This window comes from Rattus rattus, chromosome 7 (genome assembly GCF_011064425.1).
Source record: "Rattus rattus isolate New Zealand chromosome 7, Rrattus_CSIRO_v1, whole genome shotgun sequence".
NCBI lineage: Eukaryota > Metazoa > Chordata > Mammalia > Rodentia > Muridae > Rattus > Rattus rattus.
In genome coordinates this window covers 53,556,277-53,580,669 of record NC_046160.1, presented here as the reverse complement: position 1 = coordinate 53,580,669, position 24,393 = coordinate 53,556,277, and the positions used below count along the sequence as shown (strand labels likewise).

Genomic DNA, 24,393 nt, shown 5'->3' with positions numbered 1-24,393 from the left:
TTAGCATAAGTAATCAACTGTAATCAGAGGGGCCCACTGAGTAAAAGAGTAACTCAGCCAGGGGAAATTCAAAGTGTTTATAAATTGCCTCCAAGAACAGAGGGCAACGACCACTCAAATTCTGTTTCCCTTTTCTAAGAAAGCTGAGAACCAAATGTGGGGTCACCTATTAGAGAGGATATATGTTCTTTTTATCTTTATTTTGGATGTATGTGCCCATTCACCTACTTCTCTTGTTCTTTTATCTCAAAACTATGCTTTCGTGTCTTATGCCAGCCCAAAACGCTTATTAGAATAGGGCGAAGACCTAAAGAATCGGACACCTTGCAGGTGATCCCTAGTTTTAGGAATGGAAAGCAAAAGGAATACAAGGTCTTGTTGCCTCCTGTGGGTCCCATGAGCCACTGCTGTAATTGTGCTAGGAAGGTGGTCTGTGACAGAGTGTCATCCTGCCATTTTGATTGGATTGTTCATTTAAAACATCAGCGTTCTGTTTTCTGTTTCCTTCTGCTAAAATGGTTTCTAAATGCTTCTTCCCTACATTGACTGATTTTTATTCTCACAATTTCTACCCTCACTCCCATTTTCCTTTTCTACGTCTGTGTCAATCCCCTGTGACTCTGCACCTGCAGCTTTATTAAAGTTCCCCATGTTTCCAGCTTATGAATAAAGATGAAAGACCATGCCCTGCCCCGCTGCCCCTCTGCACCTCTGAGACAAACATACAGCTTGTTACTGTGACTCATTGCCTAATGCACGAGCTGAGCTTGTATTCCTACCACTGTGGTTCTTATCCAAGCCAATTTTATAATGAAAATTTCATCTCATTATACCAACTGCTTTGAGAAATTCAAATATATCACATCTGTGACACTCACTTTATCTCTCCACTGTGCCAGCCCACAAATAAAGCCTAATATATAGCCCAGCATGAAATGTCTTAGAAAAATAAAACCGCAAAGCTAATGAGCTTTGATTTGCACTTCTGTTTGATACTCACTGTGGATTGACTCCTGATGTTATCTCTTTGTTCATAAATGACTCTAAACATATGCTACTACTAATTATATCAGCTGCTAAGATGTACAAAGAGAAGGACAAAGAAAGAGAAGTAAGGGGGGAGAAAATATATGTTTCCTGATAGCCTGAGTGGCCAGGCTCTTCGTTCACTGTGGTGCCTGCTCAGCAGGTAGTGGCACTTCTGTTATGGAGACAGACGCACAGAAATTAAAGTTTAGTTTGGATTTTGGTTGTTCTGTGGTTTGGCTTTTGGTCCTAATGGGGTTTGGTGTGATTTGTTGTTGTAACTGTTGTTTTGCATTCAAAGTAAACAGCCATGAGAGTAGAGTGTCAGGACACGTCCTTGGAGCTTCCTCACTAGAGGATGTGAGAAAGCTGAGGCCATCTCCACTCTCTCTCTAGATGCACCTTGGGTCTGCAAGGATGAATAAAGCAGTTGATCCCTTCCTGAGCTTGTGTGGTCAGGAACATTGTCAGATATTTAAAATAACTAGGCTTTCCTAGCAGTCATCCATTTCCTGAGGAAGAGTGTCATTGACCTCAGAAAAACTGTCCCTTCTCTGGGGAACAGAGCTGAGTCCCAGCAATGCTTGCTTAGTGGTTTCAGAGTTAGAGGCAGGGCACCTAACAACCAAATAAAATGCATGGGCCTAGGATGGTCTACACTTCATGAGGAATATTCAGTAAATTACTGGGATGATTGAAGAAGTCTACCTCTTACCTAAGTGCTATTTTAAGTTTCTTTATTTTCTGAGGAGTAATAATGATAGTTTTGTGGTTGTGTTTAACAGAAGGCACTTTGAATCATATACATAGGAAGTGCCATTATGCCTGAAAGTTATTTTTAAATAATTCAGCCAGAAGATATAATTCTTAAGATTGCTAGTTGCATGCAGAGTTGGGTAAGGGTGGATGGCAAATGTTCATAGCTAACAGACATTAAGGACAGGAATTTTGTTGTACTATTGTTCCAACTTCTCTATTGAAAAGAATTATTACATGATAAAAAATTAGAGACAAGATAGTTACAAAGACCAAGTAGTCACAAAGTTAAGGGAAAGCTGCTTATATTAAGTAGATCCCAACTTAGATAATCAGAATTATTATAGACAAAATAGCATCGTGATTTAAATATTCATAAGCTTTATTTTACATATAGGTACTATCTGACCAAAAGAATGTATCATATTTGGTGTTTCTATCTTAAGAAATATGGATAATTTCCTTTTCAGTTTAGCACTCCCAAGAGTAAATAAAGCCTTGTAGAGTAGATGCAGGCAAACCTTGATACCATTATTGAAGGTTTTTCTTTTCCATGCGCTGGGATCAAATCCAGTGGCTCTAGATATTAGAAAAGCATTCTACCAGTAAGCTACAGCCCCAATTCAATTTCTAAAAGTTTATAAAATAAAACAAATTTAACTAATAAAGATGAAGAATAAACAGTCAGGTTTTTGTATCAATAAATTCAGCTTCCTTATTGAACAGAATTGGTAGTTATCACTACAGTTTATTTCCTCGTCTTCACGTGTACCTCCTGTTTACTCAAAAAGCTGTCTTAGGGTTGTATTTTTATGCATTTAAGATGCATATGTATTAATGTAATGTTAAAGTAAGAATTAAAAATTAGTGATGTTAAGTACATACCTATCCCTAAAGCAATCTAAAATGCTCTGTGTATCTCTTTAGACTTTGTAAATTATCTATTATGACATGTTTGAAGGGAACAAAAAAGAAAGTTTAGGACTTTAAAAATTATAACCAACAATCAATTCGTTTTCTTAGAACAGTTTTCTATACAGTATTTTCTTGTCTTGGAACAATTACCAACTTGCTGTTTGCTCTCCAGTTTACATTCTCTGCACCAAACACAACTCTTACCTCAAAAGGAAATGATAATTTATTCTAGAGCCAGATTTGAGTGACTGTGGCTAAGGAACTCAGATTCAGGTTGCCCCCAAAAAGCACATTCCATATGCAGATAAATTCGTGGAATATTTTATAGTTATAGAACAAAAGAACGTCAAAAATCAAGGTATTTTTTAAAAATACATTAGTGAAAACTGGTAGGCGGCCTACAGCAAAGCCAAGGAGTCTCTATCATAGGTTGCAGGTGCTGTCTAGCAGCATTCTTAGTGTTTGGGTTAATGGGAGTTAGGAGTCTGCTAACATATCCCTAAAGGTTTTACCTGGTAGTTAAAATGGTGTTAGATCAGACACAGAGGTAGGCAATTAGTGGTTCTTATGGGGCCTAAAAATAACACAAGATCATTTGGCTCAAGGCCTTCAGTGCCCTGCCCACCACAATCACAGGAGTTCTACTCAATCAGCCTTATGGGATCTTTAAACGTAGGTGCCGGTTTTCTGGTGATTTTCACATCTTGGTGCTAGAAATGGAACCTTGTGTGTGTTAGGCAAGTACATTACCACTGATGCATTTTAGCTCTCCCCATCACAAAGCTGTGATTAGTCAACATTGTAGGCACTGTAACACAGATGTGGGATTGCTCTAAGAACATCACAACACAAATTACACACAGTATGTGCAAGCCCTGTTTCAGTAACAGAAACTCAGAATCATAAATCCTCTGAGAATCCTATTTTGATCTTCAGGAGAGCATACAAACTTGTAGCATGTATATAGTTGCAACCAGGTAAAATTTGATTTTTCACATGTTTTTTGGAAATATACTATAAGAAATTGTGTACACAATTCATTAAAGCTCATTTTCCATTGGTAATGACCGTCAGTACAGTTTTCTGGAGAAGCAGTGTAGAGGCCTGTTCAGTTTAACATGCAAGTGGTCTAGGATGGTCACTTTAATTATTAATAGAATTCTTTCATGGGATTTTTAGAGATCAGCAGAAACTGACCCATAGAAAAGAATTATGCCCAATCAGCATTGTACATTAGTTAATCAGAGAAGCAAAAGAATACAGAACTAAGTGGTCATTAGCTTTCTACTCCACTCCCCTTAGAGAGGAACCGCTTGGACTGTTGTGAGACCCTGGGGCAGAGATCTCCCTCTAGGCACAGATGAAGCTATTTCTCCAGGCCCTTTGCAGGTTAAAGAAATCAAAATGAGGACTTGAGACCTGCTACTTGTGTTGCTAGACAATGCAGTGTGTTTTCTTGCTTTTGAAAGGAAGGGCAACCCAGGACACACCAAAACCAAGTTCTGAGCACAAAGGACAGGGAATAAGGGTCAAAGAAGCAAGATAGAGGACAAGAGAGAAGAGGAAGGAGACCAGGGAGAGGGGGCAGGGGTATTTTCCCTGAAGGGACAAAGGACTTCCTCTGGATAGAGACGAGAAAGAAGTGGCAAATGGCAGTTTATAATGAGAAAGGGGAAACCTGTGTTAGGCTGAGTTGGTTAATTTTGATTGGGCACGTTAATTAGAGGAGCCAAAAAAGGACTTTTGATTGTTAGACTTTAGTACTTTGGTAGCTGGGCCTTGGTGGTCAGCCTTAGGAAGAGAAAATGGCCAAATAAGGAAATGGACCTTGGTAGCTAGCTGTAGGAATGTAACCCAAGACTGTAACAAGGTAGAGGGGATGGAGGAGAAGGGCAAAAGACAAAAACCTGTCCATGCCACATGTGCCATGTTCAGGCCCACAACAGCCTTTCAGGTTTATCTGTAATAGAGTTACATGAAGAAGCAATGTGAAAGAAAGCTTTGAAAAACTTAACTTAGAATCAAGTGTTATTTAGCAATATTAAAAATTGAGTTTTTGGGCTGGAGAGATGGCTCAGAGGTTAAGAGCACTGACTGCTCTTCCAGAGGTCCTGAGTTCAATTCCCAGCAACCACATGGTGGCTCACAACCATCTGTAAAGAGATCTGGTGCCCTCTTCCGTTGTATAGGTGTACATGCAGGCAGAATGCTGTATACATAATAAATAAATCTTTAAAAAAAAAATTGAGTTTTCCTCATATTTTTCTATATTTACAGACTACTTTTAAATACCATTTCCAGTAAATTTTTAACTTCTTCCCTCCTCCATCTCTCTTTATCTCCCTCCCTCCTACTCTTCAAGCTTCAGATAATCATATTTTAAATAAATGTACAGAGAAGGCCTACAAATCATCCATCTGATATCAGATAACCAGTAGATAGGAAAGAGCCCACACATAAGAGGTGAGGTGTTCTCACCAAGGGGCAGTAACTAGCACACCCATCAAAGACAGACACCAATCAGGGGCTACCCATTCTTGGATGCCAAACATATTTGACTTAGTTACGTTCTTAGAATGTGATGGCCTCTGTTTCTTTAGCTCAGCTTGGGAAGTCCAGTAGTTTAGTCTCAGGCTCAGAGGACAAGCTGAGGGTCTAACAGAGTAGAGTAAGTTAAAATCAGGTATAACCAGATGTTAGACACACAAGACAATGAAGAAAAGCTCAATGCCTAGGAGGTAGCACAAAAGGCAGTAGGAGAGAGTAAAAGCAGATAAGGTGATCACAGCAGGTCCTCTTTTGTAGTGGCCAGGAGATCCTGAAAGTCAAATAGATTTGCGTTACAATGCAGTACAAGAGTAATTATTTCTAGCCTGGACTCCACTTTGTAAGCAAGTCAAATCACATCTTGTATTCAGAATTCTGAGAAAAACATGGAAGGTCATCTACAAAACTATCCTGTGCATAATTAAACCTTTGCATACCAGACTTAAATTCCAGTGATCTAAGAAATGAACTTATAGAATAGTTACTAGTCCTTTTCTAGTTACATCAGGAGGAAGGCATAATTGTTTTATGTTTCAATGTTCCTATTGTATTAGTGTGCTCTAAAGCTCCAACTGTTGAGAAAATCTCCCATCTGACTCATTTCAGTGAAGCTTATATGGGTGCTTTGTAGAAAATTATTAGTGCTTCTCCACCTCTCTAGATATTTGTATTAACTTCACTAAATGGTAGGATCATTGTAAGATGTACACACACACACACACACACACACACTGCAATGGGTTTGTACATTCTGAGGACAAGAGAGAAAATACTATATTGTACACCAACTTTAGTACCAGAGCATTAAAAATCCAACCCAACCCAAGCATTTCTTTATAGAAATGCTCTTTATAGAGTCTCTCTCTCTCTCTCTCTCTCTCTCTCTCTCTCTCCTCTCCTCTCCCTCCCTCCCTCCCTCCCTCCCCCTCCCCTCCTCCCTCCGACGTGTTCCCAACTAGTCTTTTCTCTTTCTGTCCTTCTCTGCCTCTACCCCTTTTTTCATGTCTCTCCATCCTTTCCCTCACAGTTTATTTTCCTTATATCAGGTTTGTCACATGATGGGGTGATTTCTCAGGGAGACACCTTAACATGGGCCCACTAGATACCTTCTTACTCCCACCGCAGCTGCATTTATGTTTCATAACAGAAGGGATCATTGGATAGGAGGTTCCTTGAGAGAATGTGTCTAGTAGACCATGGGTGATATGAAAGTAGAATGTAGAATAGTGGGGGGCGGGGGGTGTTAACAGAGATGGAGAGAGATAGATAGCAGAAGTGGTGGGGTATAGAAAATGGGCTGATTCGAACACATGATCTATGAAAAACATATTAAAAAATACTTTAAAATTATTTGTATTAATAAAAAAAAATTATTTGTAAACCAATTTTAAAATGTTTAAAAAAAGAATTCATAGACACCCAGAGGCCCACCTGCTGCCATCCCATGTACTGCTGGGGTCAGAAGACCAAGAGGCCTGCTGACCAATACACCACACTGCAGCCGCAGCAGATAGCCAGAGGCCATCCAGCAGTAGAAGCCACTACAGTGTGCAGGGATGTGGTGGACGGATGGGAGAGAGAGATGAGCAGTACAGTTGGAGCATTGTGGAGAGAGGTGGAACTGGAGATGCAAGGGTGGAGAGGAATAGCATGTTGTGAGCAACCTACCCTGCCATCTGAGGCCATGGTGAAATTCCAGCCCATGCTGCCACTAAGGGCCATGTCTGAGTCCATGGCCATGCAGCAGGAGGGGTCGGTGTCACCACCAAAGGCCATGCAGACAACCCTGGTCTGAGCTGATGCCTGGAACCATGTTAATGTCCAAGGGCTGTGCAGAACTGGCCCACCCCTCACTGTCTGTGGCATTCTGGAGACCTGATTCCACCTCTTGTAAGGCTCGAAGTGAGTCTTAACTACCGGGAGACCCTCCAAGTGAGACACGAGAGTGGTTTGATGCAAACGCAAGAGGTTTCTTTTTCCAGTGCATTGGGGTCAACTATCAATCAGCCCCTCAAAGCGAGTGACTAGAATGTGACCCTGGGTGGTTATAACAAGCAGTTTTTATACTTTTTAGGGGTACAGGTTACATCAGCAAAGTTACAATTTAAACTTATTGGCCAAGCATATTGACCTTTGAATCTATTGGCTAACAAGCATATGACATGCATTCAAACTCTATCTGGGACCAGAGGGTCAAGTGACTATCAGTACATTCTGCCTTTTTTCAAGAATGTCCCTGCTTCTCTGAGAACTGTGGGTGGAGAATGGAACTTGGCCTAATCTTGACCTGAGGCAGTAGGTGTAAGGCTGGCAAAATCCCCCAAGGTCCTTCACATGAACTCCATAACCTACCTACTTTCTACCAGGCCAAGCCTCTTAATAGCTCATACACTTCAGTAAGAACTAGGGTGCTTCACTCTCGTTGACTGCAGCACTCAGGAGTGCAGACCCTGTACCTCACCTAAGCAGCACAGTAAAGTTGGGACAAAGACACCAATGAGCCAACTCCAAGCTTACAGGATGAGATGTTTTTTATGCTTTCTTTTGTTTGGTTTGTTTGGGGTTTGTTTGTTTGTTTGTTTGGGAGGAGAGGCTGCAGGGGCAGAGAGCAAATACAAAGAGACAGGGAGATGAGTGGAATTGGAGTGTGTAATGTGAAACTCACAAAGAATCAATAAAAAGTTAAAATGTATAGTTGGATATTACCAAACAAAAATCCCAGTGCCAGATCTGGGATACACCCTTGTGAATCGTTGGTCAGGGAGACCCCAGAGACCTGCAAAACAATACATGCTCTCTGTTCTCCCTGTTGCCTGTCAGAACTAGGTAACTCTTACTAGTTATCTAGCAAGATAACCTACTGAAGATCCTACACGTCTGGGTTGTAAAATACATCAAAATCAAGCTAGAATTGAGTGAAATTTTCCTCCCTGCTGGCCGCTTTCATAATGCCAGAGGTACAGAGCCAGCTACTCAGTGACAAAAGATATCAGTTATCTTACCAAATTCTGAAAAATACAAACTATAAACAGTGCTCACCTGTGAAGTAAAATATGCTTACTGGTATAGTAATGGCACAGCTATTATGAAGATAACTATATCTCAGATTGGATTTGAGGCTCACTCCACAGGAGGCAATACATGCCTGGTACTATAAACCTCTTTGAAAAATCTATGGTTGGAGAAGTCATAGGCCCCAAGGGGGAACTCACTGTTTATCAACAATAGCAGTGACAAATGCTATTCTCTCATCCTTAATCAGAGAAATTTCTCCTTTTAATGAAAGCTGGTGAATGCAAGCTCCTGACCGCCGACAGTTGAGTGTTCAGCCTTAAACATGTCAGTTACACCATCTTGTCTCCAGCTTAGGGAAAAGTCACAGAAGGAGCATGGGAAAAAAATGTTGGAGCTAAAAAACGGGAAGGAACCACAAAATGCTAGCTTTGGAGCATAATACACTGCCATTGCAAATATGATCTCACAGTTGGTTCCTTACGCTCGCCCTGCAGAAGACTGGGCCTGTCAACAACCAATCATGGATCGGGGAGCAGCTAATGGGACCCTGCCCTTCCCTTTTGAAATACCAGCTACTGATGGGTTCTAGGGGAGGCACAGTCAGCAGCCGTACACCCAACAGTGAGGTCACCAGGCTCCAATACCAATAGTTCCAAACCAGTGACAACACAGGTCATCCTGATTAAAATCAGTGAGTCACAAAAGAAAATGACATAAAAAAAATGGGAAGGGACCGCAGGGAATCTTGACAGAAAGTGGGAAGGAATGAGAGAGGGCGGGGATGAGGGTCAACAGAACATCACTCACGTATAAAACTGCCAAAGAATTCATAAAACCCATACAATTTAAAAAGAGAAGAAATTTGATTGTATTAGTGGAGAAACCTTGAGAAAATAGCCACAAATGTATAGTCAAGAGTGTTCACACTATGGGAATCACAGAGCCTGGTATGGGAAGAATGTAAGCTTAAGGTCAGCAGACAGACAGAATCCCTTTAGGAAGAACGGCATGCCCCTTGTCTGTTGCTCCCAATCCTGGGGCCCTTCCTTGCATTGATATCAAAGTGAGGAACAGATGGATGCAAGGTTAGAATAGAAACTATCTTAATGTCTAGGACAGTTCTTTTTTTTTTTTTTTTAATCTTTATTAACTTGAGTATTTCTTATTTACATTTCGATTGTTATTCCCCTTCCCGGCTTCCGGGCCAACATCCCTCTAACCCCTCCCCCTCCCCTTCCTTATGGGTGTTCCCCTCCCCATCCTTCCCCCCATTGCCGCCCTCCCCCAACAGTCACGTTCACTGGGGGTTCAGTCTTAGCAGGACCCAGGGCTTCCCCTTCCACTGGTGCTCTTACTAGGATATTCATTGCTACCTATGAGGTTGGAGCCCAGGGTCAGTCCATGTATAGTCTTTGGGTAGTGGCTTAGTCCCTGGAAGCTCTCGTTGCTTGGCATTGTTGTTCATATGAGGTCTTGAGCCCCTTCAAGCTCTTCCAGTCCTTTCTCTGATTCCTTCAACGGGGGTCCCGTTCTCAGTTCAGTGGTTTGCTGCAGGTTCTTTTTTAATATCTAAGTTAGTATGTAAACAAATAGCTCATTATGGAATTCTCATATATAAGCATCATTGTACTGTTAAACTTTGTTCCAGCTCACCTCTCCCTTTCTCTCTTACTCCCAACCCCATCTCCCCATCCCATCTTGCTGATCCCTTTCTCTTAAAAGGTGTCCCATTCTGCTTTCATGCCACAGGATTCCATTAACCTTTTATCTCTCCCTCTGTCCTCTTTCTTTTAAGAATCCCTCCATGATTTTAATCCCAGTACTCGGGAGGCAGAGACAAGTGGATCTCTGTGAGTTCAAGTCTAGTGAATTCTAGGACATCCAGGGCTACACTGAGAAACCGCGCCTCAAAAAACAAAAAACAAACAAACAAAGAACTTCCTCCTCTCTTACGATGCACACACATGAGTTTTAAATTGGGATTTCCACATATGAGAAGAAAATTCAGTACTTTTTTCCAAAATCTTGTTTATTTTACTTAACATAATGATCTTCAGCTTCAACCATTTTCTCAAAAATGTCATGATTTCCTTTTTTGCTTATAGCAGAATAAAAATTCTTCTTTTGTGTATACCTTGTTTCTAGATCCCTTCCTCTTTTGATAGACTGACTATTGTAAGAGTACATCAATAAACATAAGATGTCCAGGGATCTCAGGGGTCTGTTGACTTCAGCTACATAACCTAGCATGACACAACTGAGTCACATGGTAATTCCATTTTTAATTTGTTTTAATTCTTACTCCCATGCAGGCTACACAAGATTACATTCCACCAGCAGTGCATCCTCACCAGTATTTGTTGACATTTGTAGCTTTTCTGACGGGGAGGAGGAGATAGAATGTCAGAAGCTGCATTTCCCCAATGACTAAATATAGTGGACAGATTTCAGATACTATTAGCTGATTATCTTCTTTCACTTGCTTGGTCTGTTGAGTTCATTATTAGCTGAATGATTTGGAGGTTTAAAGTTTAATTTTTGCTCCTCTTTACATAGTGGAGATATTAATCCCCTATCTGTTGTATAATTGGCAAAGATGTTTCTCTCTTCTCTGGTGATCCTTTCCCTTGCTGAACAGGAGCTTTTTTGTATTTCAGGCAATCCTGGCTGCTGATTCTGGCAGTTCGTTTGTGTGTGGTGTCCTTTTCAGAAGTGCTTGCCTACTATTTTCCTCCAGTTTTGGGTGTTACATTAAGAATTTGATCCATGTTAAGTCAATTATGATATGTATAAATCTAGTTCATTCTTCTGCATGAAATTGGTTTTCCCTGCACCTTGTTTTAAATATGTTTTCCAATATCTGTTTTTTTGATAACTTGGTTAAAATAGGTGACTGTGAATTTTATTTCTGGGTCCTCCATTCTATTTCATGGACCACATGAGCATTCCTGTGCCATTATCAGAGTTTTTGTTACTATAGCCCTGCAGTGTCATTTGAGATCAGGTATTGTTATGGTTCTTTCTCTTTCTGCTAAAGATTGCTTTAACTATTAAACTATTTCGTGCTTCCATATGAATTGTAGGGTTTGTTTGTTTTTTTTTACATCAGTGCACATCATCATTGGAATTTTGATAGGAGTTGTATTGAACTTGTAGATTGTTTTTGATATTCTAGCCATTTCCACACTGATAATCATTCTGCCAGTCCATGAGCATGGGGAGTCCTTTGGAGGCTGGGTTTGGTTTGGGTGTACATGTGTGCGTGAGCATATGTGCTTGTAAGTGCTCTTGGAAGCAGGGGCAGTGAAGCCTGTAAAGCCAGAGCTACAGAAGCTCCTGAGCATCCCTGTGTGAGTTCAGGGAATGAACCTCAGATCTTCTGGAAGAGCAGTGTATGCTCTGAACTCCTGACCTGTCTCTCCAGCTCTTTAGAAGGACTTTACAAAGAGTCTGGGCAAAGGCAAGCATTCATCCATAGATGTCACTGCTCAGGTTCCACTCAAGGCCAACTGGAAAAACTTAAGACATACATGGGTAGGCCCTGTCTGGGAAACAGAGAGGGAGGGTGAAAGAGAAAGAAAGTTTGTTAGGAAATTGGAACGAGGATGAATATGATCCTAAAAGGATGAATATGATCAAAGTTTGTTACATAGATGTATGCAGACATCACATTGACGCTCATTATTTTGTACAAGGGATATACACTGGAAAAACTTTGAAAAGGATCAGAAATATAAAGAGGAAGAGGCGATCTGGGACAGAAGGAGAGTGTTTACTAAACTTGAAAATAATTAGCAGTTATATAGGTTGTATGAGATTGTTCTGGAAACAGAGTATTAGCAAACAGCCCGGTTGGGACACTTTATTTACCAGGCATATTCCTCCTCTATTGTTCTGTGTACCCAATGCTGCCTTTAGTTTACTGTCCTATAAATCAGGTTAACCAGTTTGCATATTACTTTAGTTACTTTTTGGTTGTGCAGTTAGGATTCCACCAACAACTTAATTCTAACCAGCGAAAACCTGTTATGGCTTAATATTACCAGGGTACTGACTCATAAAATCCCTCACATTTGAATCAAAATAGAGGTGTTAGGCTAAGTAAGATTTGTCTCTTAAAAAATGAGGGTTAACATTGTCACAGGCTTGAGAAATGTGCATTAAAACATTGACCGTTCATGTGAGTTTGCAGGAATCACACTGGATTCTGATGAACATGAAATGATTTGTAAACACGAGAAGCAAAGGAGCACACTGACCTCCAGGAAAGACAGCTCGTAGGGCCTTCCTGATTAGAGCAGAACCTAGCAGAACATTATAAAATTATTTCAGTTGCAGCCCAACATGATAATTGTACATAAAAGCACTTTGAGTAAACGGTTTTCTCCCTTTGATGGAAGTGTACGTGAGGATTGCCATCATGGTAACTCTGATATTTATTTATAGTAATTTCATAATAATGCAATAAAATCTGAGCTCAGGGTGATGTTTTTGGAGATAGTGAGGAAGTCATCAGAACTGAATACTGTGAGTACAAACTGCAGAGATTTAAGGATACAAGCAATCAAAGAACCAAGCAGATTCTGGTCTGATGAGGAAGTGAGGACAGGAAATGAGTAACACAGCCAACAGAAGGTTCCGGAAGATTTTCCCTCGCTGGCTCAGAGTTGCGACCATTGCCATGTGGCTTTCGTGGCCTGCTGGTCTATGCAGACTTAGCGTTTCTTCTCTTTGTTGACAATAAATGCTTTTCATAAAATTCTGATTACGGTTTCCCCTCCCTCAACTCCCAGATCCTCCCCAGTTCTCCACTCACCCAAATCCACACCCTTTCTCTTTCATTAGAATATAAACAAGCATCTAAAAACCTAGTAGTATGATAAAATAAAAACAAATCGAAATAGAACGAAATAAACAAGGGGGAAAGGAGTCGAAAAAAGCACATGAAACATATACAGATACAGAGTCCCACACAGAAAAAACCTGGAAAAACAAAATCAGAAGCCACAATGTAAAAACAAAAGATCTGTACAGTTAAAAAAAAATGTCCAGACAAAGCAACGTGAGACAAAAATCTTCCAAAAGTACCAAAGAGTTTGTTTTCTGGTGGCCACATACTGCTTGGGTGGGGACCAGCCCTTGGCAAGGTCGGTGGACCAGTGAAACTCCTTCAGAGTGTTTCAGTGACAAGACCAGAACAAAGAAATCGGAAGTATGAACAGCTTCCATGTATGACCTCTGTACTCTTATACTGTCATCTAGACTGGCTTTGCTCAGAGATTAACTACATAGATTAAAGATAAACTCACAAGTCCTTTTATAATTTACAGAAAGAAATTCTGGATCAGCAGCAGCGAGAGCGAAATGATACAAACTTTCATGGTGTGTGCATGTTTTGCAGCGAGGAATTTCGCGGAAACAGGTTTGACATTCTATAACATTCCTCATCGCTGTGGAGGGTCTGCATTAAAGGGTTTTCTACTTGGGGCGGAGCAAACCTCAATGCTGCATTGGATCACAACTCATCCTGGCCTCCATTTTGTAGTCTTCTTGGATCTTTTGTGGGTATTCACATAGCCTTACACTTAAGTATGGTCTTCTACACCCCTGAATGTTGTAACTTCTCAAAGGCTCCATAAAACATCTTACTCTCAGATTGTCTTAGATAGTTATCCAGTATACTGTTTGCCACAAACGATCCTTTCCTCATGCATCTGCAGTATCTTTTAAAAAAAAAAAAAAGGCTCCGATTATTTGGGACAAATACACAGGGGGTGAGATTTGGTTCAAACAAAAGCCAGCTTTGTGAGGAGAGCTTGAGCAGCCCCTGCCAGGCAGGGTTGGTCGGTAGTGACAGGCACTAGGGATGGCCGTTCCCATGCCGCCCCCTCCAGTGGCTGTGAGGCTGCTGCTATGAGAGCTGGAGAGGCCCAGCCACGTTTAACTTAATCCCATTTGTCCAAACCACAGAGCTGTAAGGGAAAACCTGACAGCATCCAATGGGAAGCCAGGAGAGATGATAAGACCCAAGAGAAGGAGGCATAAAAAGAAAATCAAAATGGGTTCTAAAGTGTATAGGGCGAAAAACTGAGAAGAAAAAAATGTTTGAAATAATATTTTAAGTAAAACTTCGTCCCTAACTGGAATGTTTTAATTATATATTCATAATTATTACATGCCTTTAAGGACCATTGTGAATATGGAAAATATAATAATTATGAACACCACAAGTTTCTCCATAGCTTCTAATTTGAAGTAAAACTTTGTGATTAATGATAAAATTAACATTATAAAGAAGGTAAGAAGTTGAAATACTAGTTAAAATTGTTGTGCATGTAATTTCTTGGAAATTAAGGCTGAATTGATGTGAAACTAATTTAAATTAACAATTAGAGTGAATCATCTTGGCTGGTCTTTAATATCTTGAAAATCCAAGAGATAAGGCAGAAGCTAACACCTTCAGCCAGGCTACAGAGACTCCCCTGCCCTTGCCAGCTAACTGTGGCTAGAAGCATGAGTGCAGTTGGTCCCAGCCCACCCTGGCCTTGTCAAATTCTTAGGGTGAGTCACCCAATTTTAAATTAGCTAGTAAACCATTAGGTACCAGTAGAATTTATAAAGGAATATAAATTGGTGTTGTGGTTCATATAATTAGGGGCATGAAAGTTCACAAATATACCTTTTGCAATCTCAGGATCCAAATGGCAAATGTAGTCCCAATCTGATAACATGGGAGCCCCAAGGACCAGAGGTGATGTCTCAGCGTCTTAAGGACAAGAGCAGATAAATAGATGTTAATCTCTGTGCTGGATATTTGATCACACTGTGAACCCCAAAAGTGTGCTATTTACTGGAAAAACCCATTTCCAGTTGTGGTGTGGTTCAGCCCTAACACACACCTTTAATCCAAGAGTTTTCTTTTTTGTAAACAGGATTAAATAAAGTCAACCATAGGTCAAGAGGTGGAGCAAGCAGTCAGTTGACAGGAAGTGAACAGAGGAAAAAAAAAACCATAGAAAGGAAGTCAGGAGGATGGATAGAGAGATGCACAGGAAGTAGAAGGGAGGGACATACAATTTGAGTGGGTGTTGAGACAGTGTGGAGAGGGAGAGCTTGCTTTTCCTTTTGGGAAATCAGCTAAGGGGAAAGGTCAGCTGGGTGCTTTCTCTGCCTCTCTGAGATAGCATCTGGCTCCCAAGTCTTTATTTAAAAGCAACATCACTCTCTCTACCTGCTTATTTTGTGGATACTTGTCTGTAATCATCATTCTTATTCATGGACCTTCTTCCTGTCACTTCTGTCTCTGTCCCACAGAAAGGAGCGACACCACGACGTTCTTCTCAAAGTGGTTTATTCAGGAACCTTACAACATTCGAACAGGAATCTTTCTTTTCTTTTCTTCTCCTTTTACTCAGCCCCCGAGCACACTCCCTTATATCCTCCCCCAACTCCGCCTCCTCAGTCCAGACTGCATAATCTCAGTTCATAGGTCCACGTCACATGACCTGATCTTGCGTCATGGTGCGCCTGCGCAGCTCTCACAATGGACGTGGCTAGTTTCAGGTGTGTGAGGAAGTCAGGTGCCAGTCATGAGACTTAGCTGCAGTCCCGGGCGCCATCTTGGGACTGCCGCCACACCTGCTCCCCACATCTTCCAGAAGCATCCTCACAAATATACTCACAACTAATGCCTTACTAGTTACATAGCCTTTCCTTAACCAGGCAGGGTGATTCATAAATTAACCATCAGTAATGGAGAGCGAAGCCCCTTCTTGATAGCTCTGCCTATCTGTGGTTCCCCCTACAGTGACTGGATGTCAAGTATGGAATCCCCAGAATGTCCTGGTCAAGTTGGGCCACTTCTAGGCAACCTACTCAAAACTAGAAGGGCATCAGTCTGTCCCCAGAGCAGACCCTGGGGCCATGTAGAGACATGTTACCATGTTACCTCTATAATAAGCTCTCTTTAGGCTGTCTCTGCATCTGCTCCACCCCCTTCCTGTCTAAATGGGCGTGAAAACCTTGGGAAGATGGGAGCGTGGCAAGACAGGAAAATCTTTCTAATCCCACAGAGTAGGGCCCACACTGTGTGCTAACCTTGAACCCCCTCACTTTCAAAATCTAGATACCTGTCTGGCAGGCCTCGTGAAAGTTAGAGGAGGAGTAGGCCTCAAGAATGCACTCAGAGTCAACGCAAAGGCTAGACCCATGGGGCCATCCCAGTACCCTTGCAGCTCATCAGCCAACTGTTGGATCTCTGTCCATTTCAAAGCTCGTATGTAAATACCCCGGGTAGATCTAACTCAGGCCTGCTACTTTTAGGAAAAGACTTAGAGTCAAGATGGCATGGGACTTGGCCCAGTGGAACCTATGTATACACAGGTCCTAAGAACAGTGCTACCCCAACTCCCCCTAAGTCAACTCTCTTAGACTCCAGAAGCCAGTGTCCACAAATTTGGGATATCTCTTATCTCACGCATACCTTGAACCAGCCTGGTTTTCAAACCTTATTCTACAGGCCTTTAATCTGCAGAAGGTGAGGGAGGAGGCTCCCAGGAGTACATTCAGTATAATTCATAACAACCAAAGATCTTAGATACATAGCTTGGGGTAGCAGAAAAGCTGTCAACTCATCTATGCTTGAGCCAGATGTTACTTCTGACTGAATCTAGGAATAGTTGGTAATCTCCTCCTAAAAGCCCAAGGTATGTCCAACTGTGTTTTGGCATTCTCCATAGATTCTGCTCTATTGTGGACTTGGGATATAGGAGGTTTCCTGACTTACTGCATCATACCTCTACCATCCATCCGTCCGTCCACCTCGATTTCTATAAAAAGTTCCCAGTCTCTTTCTACCTGGAGTCTTCCACAACATAGGTTCTGTCCTGCAACCTATATGTAAGATATCCTGGGAAAACTCTGATGGTCTAACCAGCAATGTAAAGTCCCCAACAAGTACTTTAATTAAGTTATAAGTTATCATTAGGCAATTAAAGAAGATGACTTATTAACCACAGATTAATAAATGTGCCCCCTATATCATTAACCAAAAAAGGTAGCATACATTCATGGAAAGATGGTTGCTTTATTTTTATGAAAAACAAATTAAAAAACACTTTGAAGGAATCAAATGTATATAAAATAAACATCTTATACAGCAACTACGCACAGTCTAACAGTGTTATACATACTCCCCCATTGCCTTTATTTATGAGAAAGTCTTATTAGGAGATATTACATACATATGCTTCTTGCTATTCAAGTTTTAGAAATTAAAATTTTCATGTAATACATATATTCCATAAAATGCTACTCAACTCTATAAAATAGCTGAATCACATCAACAGGGATAGAACCTGGGAGGCATGATACCAAGCGAAATGTGCCTTGCACAGGGACACAAGTATTTCATGATCTTACTCATATGTGGAATCTGAAAAAAAAAATTGAGGTTGTAGGAGTTGAGAATAGAGTGGTGACTACCAGTGCCCAGGAAGGGTAGTGGGAAAGGCAGAGTCGATCAGTGCGTGCATATCATAGTTAGATAGCAGTAAGAGGTTTGGCATGCTGGTATTGCCCGATAGGATACTGCTAATGTACTGTGAACCACAGAAAGCTAAAGAAAGAAGTTTGAGTAATCCATGTTAGAGCAGATATGATGTAAGCACTCCACAATAGCTATATATTAAAATACCATATGATAATTAATAAATATGTTCATCATACATCATTATATTTTGCACATAAATTAAAATTTAGAAATAAAGTTTTCTTTTGAGCATAAGCTGATAATTGCACTTCCAGGCTGTCATGACCCTTGTATGTAACATCTATTAACAGTAGGTTCATAATCTCTGTCTGGTGCTGTGCTAGGTCAGTGTCCATGATCTCATGTCACAGAAAAGGCCATATTGATATTAACCATTAGTCGAGATTTTCCAGAGAGCAGACCCACCGTGTGTGATAAGGAACACATATGGAGATTTAGTAGTAGAGTGGCTTTATTCATTATAGAGGCTGAGCACTGCCGTGGTAGGCTGTATAAACATTAGAGACAGACGTGCTCCATGCAGATCCACAGGGCTCAGAATCAGGGGAGTTCATTTCAAGTCCTATGGCTTCAAGTCCTGGACCACTGGTGTAAGCCCGAGTACCAAGACCAGAGGGCCTGAGTTCCAGGATCTGAGGGAGAGACTAGTGGTGTCTCAGCCCAGGAAACAGACCAAGCAGGCAGCATCTGCCCGCTGAGGGCAGGCTTCCTGCTTCTACTCTCAGATGCCCACCACTCTTTTGTGAAAACACCACACGTGCCCAGTGCCTTCCCCTTCTCTACTATTCCTTATCCCGGTAAATAATGCCTAAAATTAACCATTTTCATAGAAGTTGGAAAAGCAGAGGGAGCCTCATTTATTTACTAGATTAAAGAGTAGAACCCCTGCAAGGCAGTGTGGCAAGAGCCATTTATCCCAACAAGCCACTCAGGAGGCAGAGGTAAACAAATCTCTGAGTTTGAGGTCAGCCTGGTCTAGGAGTGAGTCCCAGGACAGCCAGAGCTACACAAAGAAACCCTGCCTCAAAACTCTAAAACAAAAGAGAACAGGACCTGATGCGCCTACAGAGACCAACCCTTCCGGTGTTAGAAAGCAGGAATGTGGATTTGCACATTGTGTAGCATATCCATTTTAGCAAGGCTCAAGTGTTTGTGTCTGTATCTAGTGCGTGTTTGTCCTCTGATTAATTGTTGTTATATACTTGCTATTCCTAGCCTGATCTGCTCCTAGATTATTTAACAAATAATAGGAATTGTTCATATTCCTTCTCAGATCTGTTCTGTTGAACCACATGGCCAGAGAGCATGCTTTCAACATTGGTTTGCCAGACAACATTGTAAACTGCACTGAATTCCTATGCACATTGCAGAAGAAATTGGACAAGTAGGTATTCTCTGGCAAAACACAGCCTAAACCTAATTTAATATTGGACACCTCAGAATTTTTAAGAATTATTTTACTAAATAATTTAATTTATAAGTAAATGAAATTTGCTCATTTCTTATGTTGTGGGATTTTACATTTTTGACATTCGATTTTGATATAGATTTTATCTACATTATATTGCCTTCTAATGAGTTTTGAAGTTACTGCATTATTGCTTTATGCCAAACATTGACCGTGTAAGTTATATCATAAAAAGATAAATTTATCATCAATATTCCATACCTTTCTCATTGCTGTGACCCAATACCTGGCAGGTCACAACTTCAGGAAGGCAGGGTTATTTTGGCATATCGTCCCAAGGGGTGCCAAGCATTGTGGTAGGAAAGGGAGGGCTTTCTGAGCAGGAGGACACTGCTCACATTGCTTGCCAGTCTGGAAACAGAACAATCCTTGCACAGTTTGAACTAAACAGCGAGTTGGCCAATTTAGACTACAAAGCAAACCATACCGTACCATGCTTTCTACAAAACCAAGTGGGTAAAGGGACAGGGGGATTCACAGAGGGACCGCATTACCCTCATTTATTTTGTTTAACCCAAATAAATAAATAAAACTTAAAAATAGGGTTCTTGCAACAATTGTCCAAGAGATGTGTTTAGCAGTGTGTGTGTATGTGTGTTTGCTTTAGTTTACAGTGTTTGTACTGCGAGAAGACCTTCAGAGACAAAAACACACTTAAAGATCACATGAGAAAAAAGCAGCATCGTAGGATCAATCCAAAAAACCGAGAATATGACCGGTTCTATGTCATCAATTACTTGGTAAGTCTTGCTGCTCACAGTTTAAAATACGGCTGCAACGCTGCAATCAACATCTACCTACAAGCCAAGTAATGACTGATAATGAGTGAATGGGCACAAAGGTTGAAAGACCATGAGAGGCATTGTCAAGAAGTAGTCAGCAATAGTTTACAAAGCAAATCTGACTGGTTTGACAGATGTTTCTGCAGGAAAGATGGCAGATGCACCTCTGGAATGCAGCGTGATAGCAACTGGGAAAAACAAACAGTATTTCATTATCTCCAAACCAGTCCCCTTTTGCTGTTATCTGGCAGCTTGAAGCCAGGGATTTGTGTATTCTGCCTTTAAAAGCCTTTATTGAGCAATTGGATATGCTAGATGCCACACAAGATAATTTTTTAAAAGCAATTTTCTTACTCTTCTCCCATCTCTCCATAAGTGATCTTCCCCTTATCCTCAAAATAAAATGTGCATCTGTATCATTGTCTGCCAGCTTCTTCTAAGGGAGGTTTCAGAGAAACCGTTCCATTTTATTAAGCAAGTATTTTTGTTTGGTGGCCCATGCCAAGATTTTAAATGTCTTAAGGGTACAAAGTCTCTGTCCTGTCTACTGCGCACTGGAGAGTCATCCTTTTGGGAGAAGCAGTGGTATTCTGTTAGAGACAAAGTTCCTGGAGTTATTTAAAATTCTGAGCAGGGATTTTTGGATTGACATACAGACTAGAGAATGCTACCAAGCCTGCCTTCCGTCCCCAGCTTTTTCATTGTATATAATGAGGTATCCTACCCATACATAGAAAAGCACTGCAGATTCTACAGAACGATGAAGGATGAAAGTTCCGATGCTGAACCTTCCTGAAGCAAGAATTGCTTCCCCCCCCCCTCAATATAAGTACATTAAAATCCAAGCCTGTTGATTTGGAAAGACGGAGAGAATATTATCAGCCACTTCCTGTGTTGGGTAGAAAGCGGTAGGCAGGATCTATGTTGGAAGTCCCTGCTCTCGTGTGCACTTTTTATATATTTTAACTTAGTCATATAGTGCTAAACTGAAATTCTCCTCAAGAAGTAAGTTTAGCATTTGCTTAAAGATTGGCTCTGGGAACTTGCCAAGGTTTACTACAAATGTTTTACAAGCAGCTAAAGGCAAAGGCACCCTCTGAGTCCTTTCATCTCTCAAATCATTCAGTCATGACTTCCTAGAGCCAATGCTGCTTCAGGGCCCAGCCACTCCAGCAAGGAGTGGACTCCAGCCCTGGCTGGAGTATGCAGCTGCTGTAGCAAGCCAGGAAAGCAATTTAATAGTTCCCCTCCCGGGGCCCTTTTAAACTAATATGCAAGGGCTGCGAATTAACAGGACACTCTATAGCTGGAGTCTTTACCTTGGAGGGAGTCTTCAAAGGACTCACACTCATACTCTGCTAGCATATTAGAAAAGTGTGATACTTCAATCCCTGGGCATCAAGTGGTGTTGCCCAGCTGTCAAGCTGAAATCATTTCTGAGTGTCAGCTGTCCCTAGGGGGAACATGATAGGTTATACTAGCCATGGATTGGCTATAGCACTTCATGGCTCAAGAGAACATAATGGTCTTAGTAAATATGAAATGAAAACAGTATCACAACTTGAGGGTACTATTGACATAAATCCCATTTTAAAAAGTAACAGCAGTGGCAGAGATCGTTCTGTGGGCCACGCACTGTCAGAGGTATTTACATACTGAATCATTTAACCGATTCCCAGGACACAGACATCAGTATGAAAGCCTTCTTTAGCGATAAGGAGACCACATAGTGAGGCTTAGTCATGTCCACAAGTCCACATAGCCAGGGTGAACTAGCTGTCGACAGACTCCGTTTTCTCCATTCAGTGGTTGAGAGAATGTTGGCACCTCCATTGTCTTCTTTAGCTGAGGTTTTTAAGAAGTGTTGATTTTATGATGACCTGTTCTCTTGTAACAAACCAGAAAGAGCAACTGGCTTTAATCTGTGAGAATGCAGTGCTTCTCATCTACAACCATAGCACTTTTAGCCCAAGTATTAAAACAAATAGTTAATAAATAGAGAAATTATTAGAAAAAGTAAAATGTATTCTGATGTATTAGTATTTTAAAAAATAATGAAACCACTTTGAAAGAGACAGAAGGAAGCAATAAAGTCCCTGAGATCTATGACAACCCTGAACTAAAGAGCTACACAGACACCCCAGCATTGACATCCCCAGGGTGCTTACAGAGTCTGCTAAGAAGTAAAAAGCTAATGCTTGGAATATGCATAGAAGAGACTGTTCCAAATAATATTAATACATCATTGGGGAAAACTTAGAGCCAGCAGCAGCTCAGCGTCATTATAGTCTGTTTTTTTAGACATGTTAATGAACAGTGTTTAATGTGAAGAACAAGTCATTAACATGAAGAATAAATTCTCTAAAATTTTGCCTAAGTGATAGCTAATGATAAACACTTTAAAAATAAAAGTAAAAGAGTGAGAGGCATCCGTGGCTCGTTCCTCACAGGGATGTGGGCAGGTGACAAAGCCGTAGTAGTAGTCTGTGCTATGTGTCCTTCTGTGAGTTTCATGCCGTCCACCTATCTGCAGCACCTTTAGACAGCAGAAGACGAGAACAGAAGGCAAGCAGGGCGACTTGTCAGATCTCTGCTCAGAGTTTAGAGGCCGCAGTACAAGGCCGCTGTGAGCACATGCAATGAGAGTCGTGTCCCGAATCAGCCTTCCTCCTCCTCTGTGGGCTCCAGCAGTAGTAGTTCGACCATTCACATGGAGCTTCATGCTCCATTTTAAACCCTTCTAGCATCTCCAGTGCCTCCTGGATACTCTGGCCAGATGCACTCCAGCAGTCAGCTGCCCTCCAAACTGAGCAAATAGGCAAGTGTTTTACTTCTTAGGTGAGATAATTTCCTTGCCTAATAACTTACATTGCTTTTTTTTTAATGTGACAGACTTACAAACACGTTGAACTCAAACACATTGAACTCCTTGGCACAGTCTGGATCATCTACCTAAAATCTTGCTTTATTTCCTCACCAACAAGAAACAAGAGTTCAGTGTCTAGTGATAATTGTTAAGAGATGAGGTCTCTCTTAGTTTCCTAGTCAGATACTCCAACGTCGGGTATAACAAACTGCTTATCGTCACTGGGCTTCAGCCACATGTGCCTAAGGCACTCATGATTCAAGCCCAGAGTCTTCTAAAGGAAACTATTTCTATTGTGGTTTTATCATTTGGCCTGTTTTGTTTTGTTTCATTTTATTTTATATTATTTTATATTATTTTGTCTTAAAATATACAAGACCATGTAGATATAAGCTCCTAGCCTAAAGCGTTGTTATAGTCCTATAAATCCTTCACATTCAAAGAAGTGTCTCTTCCTTTGTCGTGCGTGTGTGCGTGCGTGAGTTGAGGGGTTCTGCTCTCAGATCATTTCTCTTTTTCTCTCCATCCTCTCACTGCTCACATCTATCTGATGCAGTGGTTTGAGGGATGTTTTGAACAACTTTACAGACAGGCCTTCCAAACCTTGTTTTTCTTGTGTTCTTAGCTTTTCTGACATGATTCATTACCACACTATCTTAATTGGAAGTCATGTGCCTTGTTTTCTTTCTTTTTTTTTTTCCATGTTTCCCCCTTTAGCTCTTGTCCCCAAGCAGGGTATTTTAGGAAAGACTAGGTGCATGTTGCTAATTTCCTAATATACTAATGAAAGTAGATTTTCCTCTTCTCTCAGTTGTATTTTTGAGGTTGTATTATGAAAATAAATCGACACAGGTTATAATAAACACTCAGAAAGTTGCAAAATTATACTTGAGTTACAAAGTTTGACAGTGGGGGAAAAATCAGTTTTTCCTTTGACTTGGAACATTTGTTGATAGCATCATTTACTCATTTCACTTGGAATGGTAACATCACAGATGGCCTCTCCTTGAATGTCTTTACAGCAGTAAAAATATGACCATAAATCCTAGTCCAGGGAGACCAAGTATGGCTTGAAAATTGTAATGTATTACCAAAAATTATTGCAGAGATCCTGTTTACAGTGCTGAGCCATTCTTGATGACCTCTAATGAGGTTCAACACTTTCTGATGACTCTAGAAAGTGCATTATAGAGTTCAGATTAACTGTCTCTAACGACAGTATGGTGGATCTCGGCATGTCTGAGCCTATGCTTCGTTTGGTTGATAAGTAGTGACAGTTTCAAAGCCTCTCATTAAGCTGATGAACGGCAGATATTCTTGCTCCTTCTAAAGCATAATGGTGCACATAGTTCTTTGTGTTAGCCAAATGAATGCCTTTATTTTAGGGAGAGGCATGTCCATAGCTGAAAAAAATCTTGGTTTCAGGCTTCCAGAAGAAAGACATTGAGTGAGAAGGATAGCTGTGCTC

General features: G+C 40.9%; 1 protein-coding gene across 1 annotated transcript in view; it reads left to right on the top strand.

Moving 5' to 3' along the window:
• The window catches only part of Znf277 (zinc finger protein 277), a 54,078-nt gene that overhangs the window by 20,532 nt on the left and 9,153 nt on the right, over positions 1 to 24,393 (top strand). Inside the window, exons 5-7 of the mRNA XM_032909101.1 lie at positions 13,590 to 13,681; positions 19,083 to 19,193; positions 19,885 to 20,017. Coding sequence (XP_032764992.1) covers positions 13,590 to 13,681; positions 19,083 to 19,193; positions 19,885 to 20,017 — 336 coding nt within the window. The remainder of the gene's footprint in view (positions 1 to 13,589; positions 13,682 to 19,082; positions 19,194 to 19,884; positions 20,018 to 24,393) is intronic.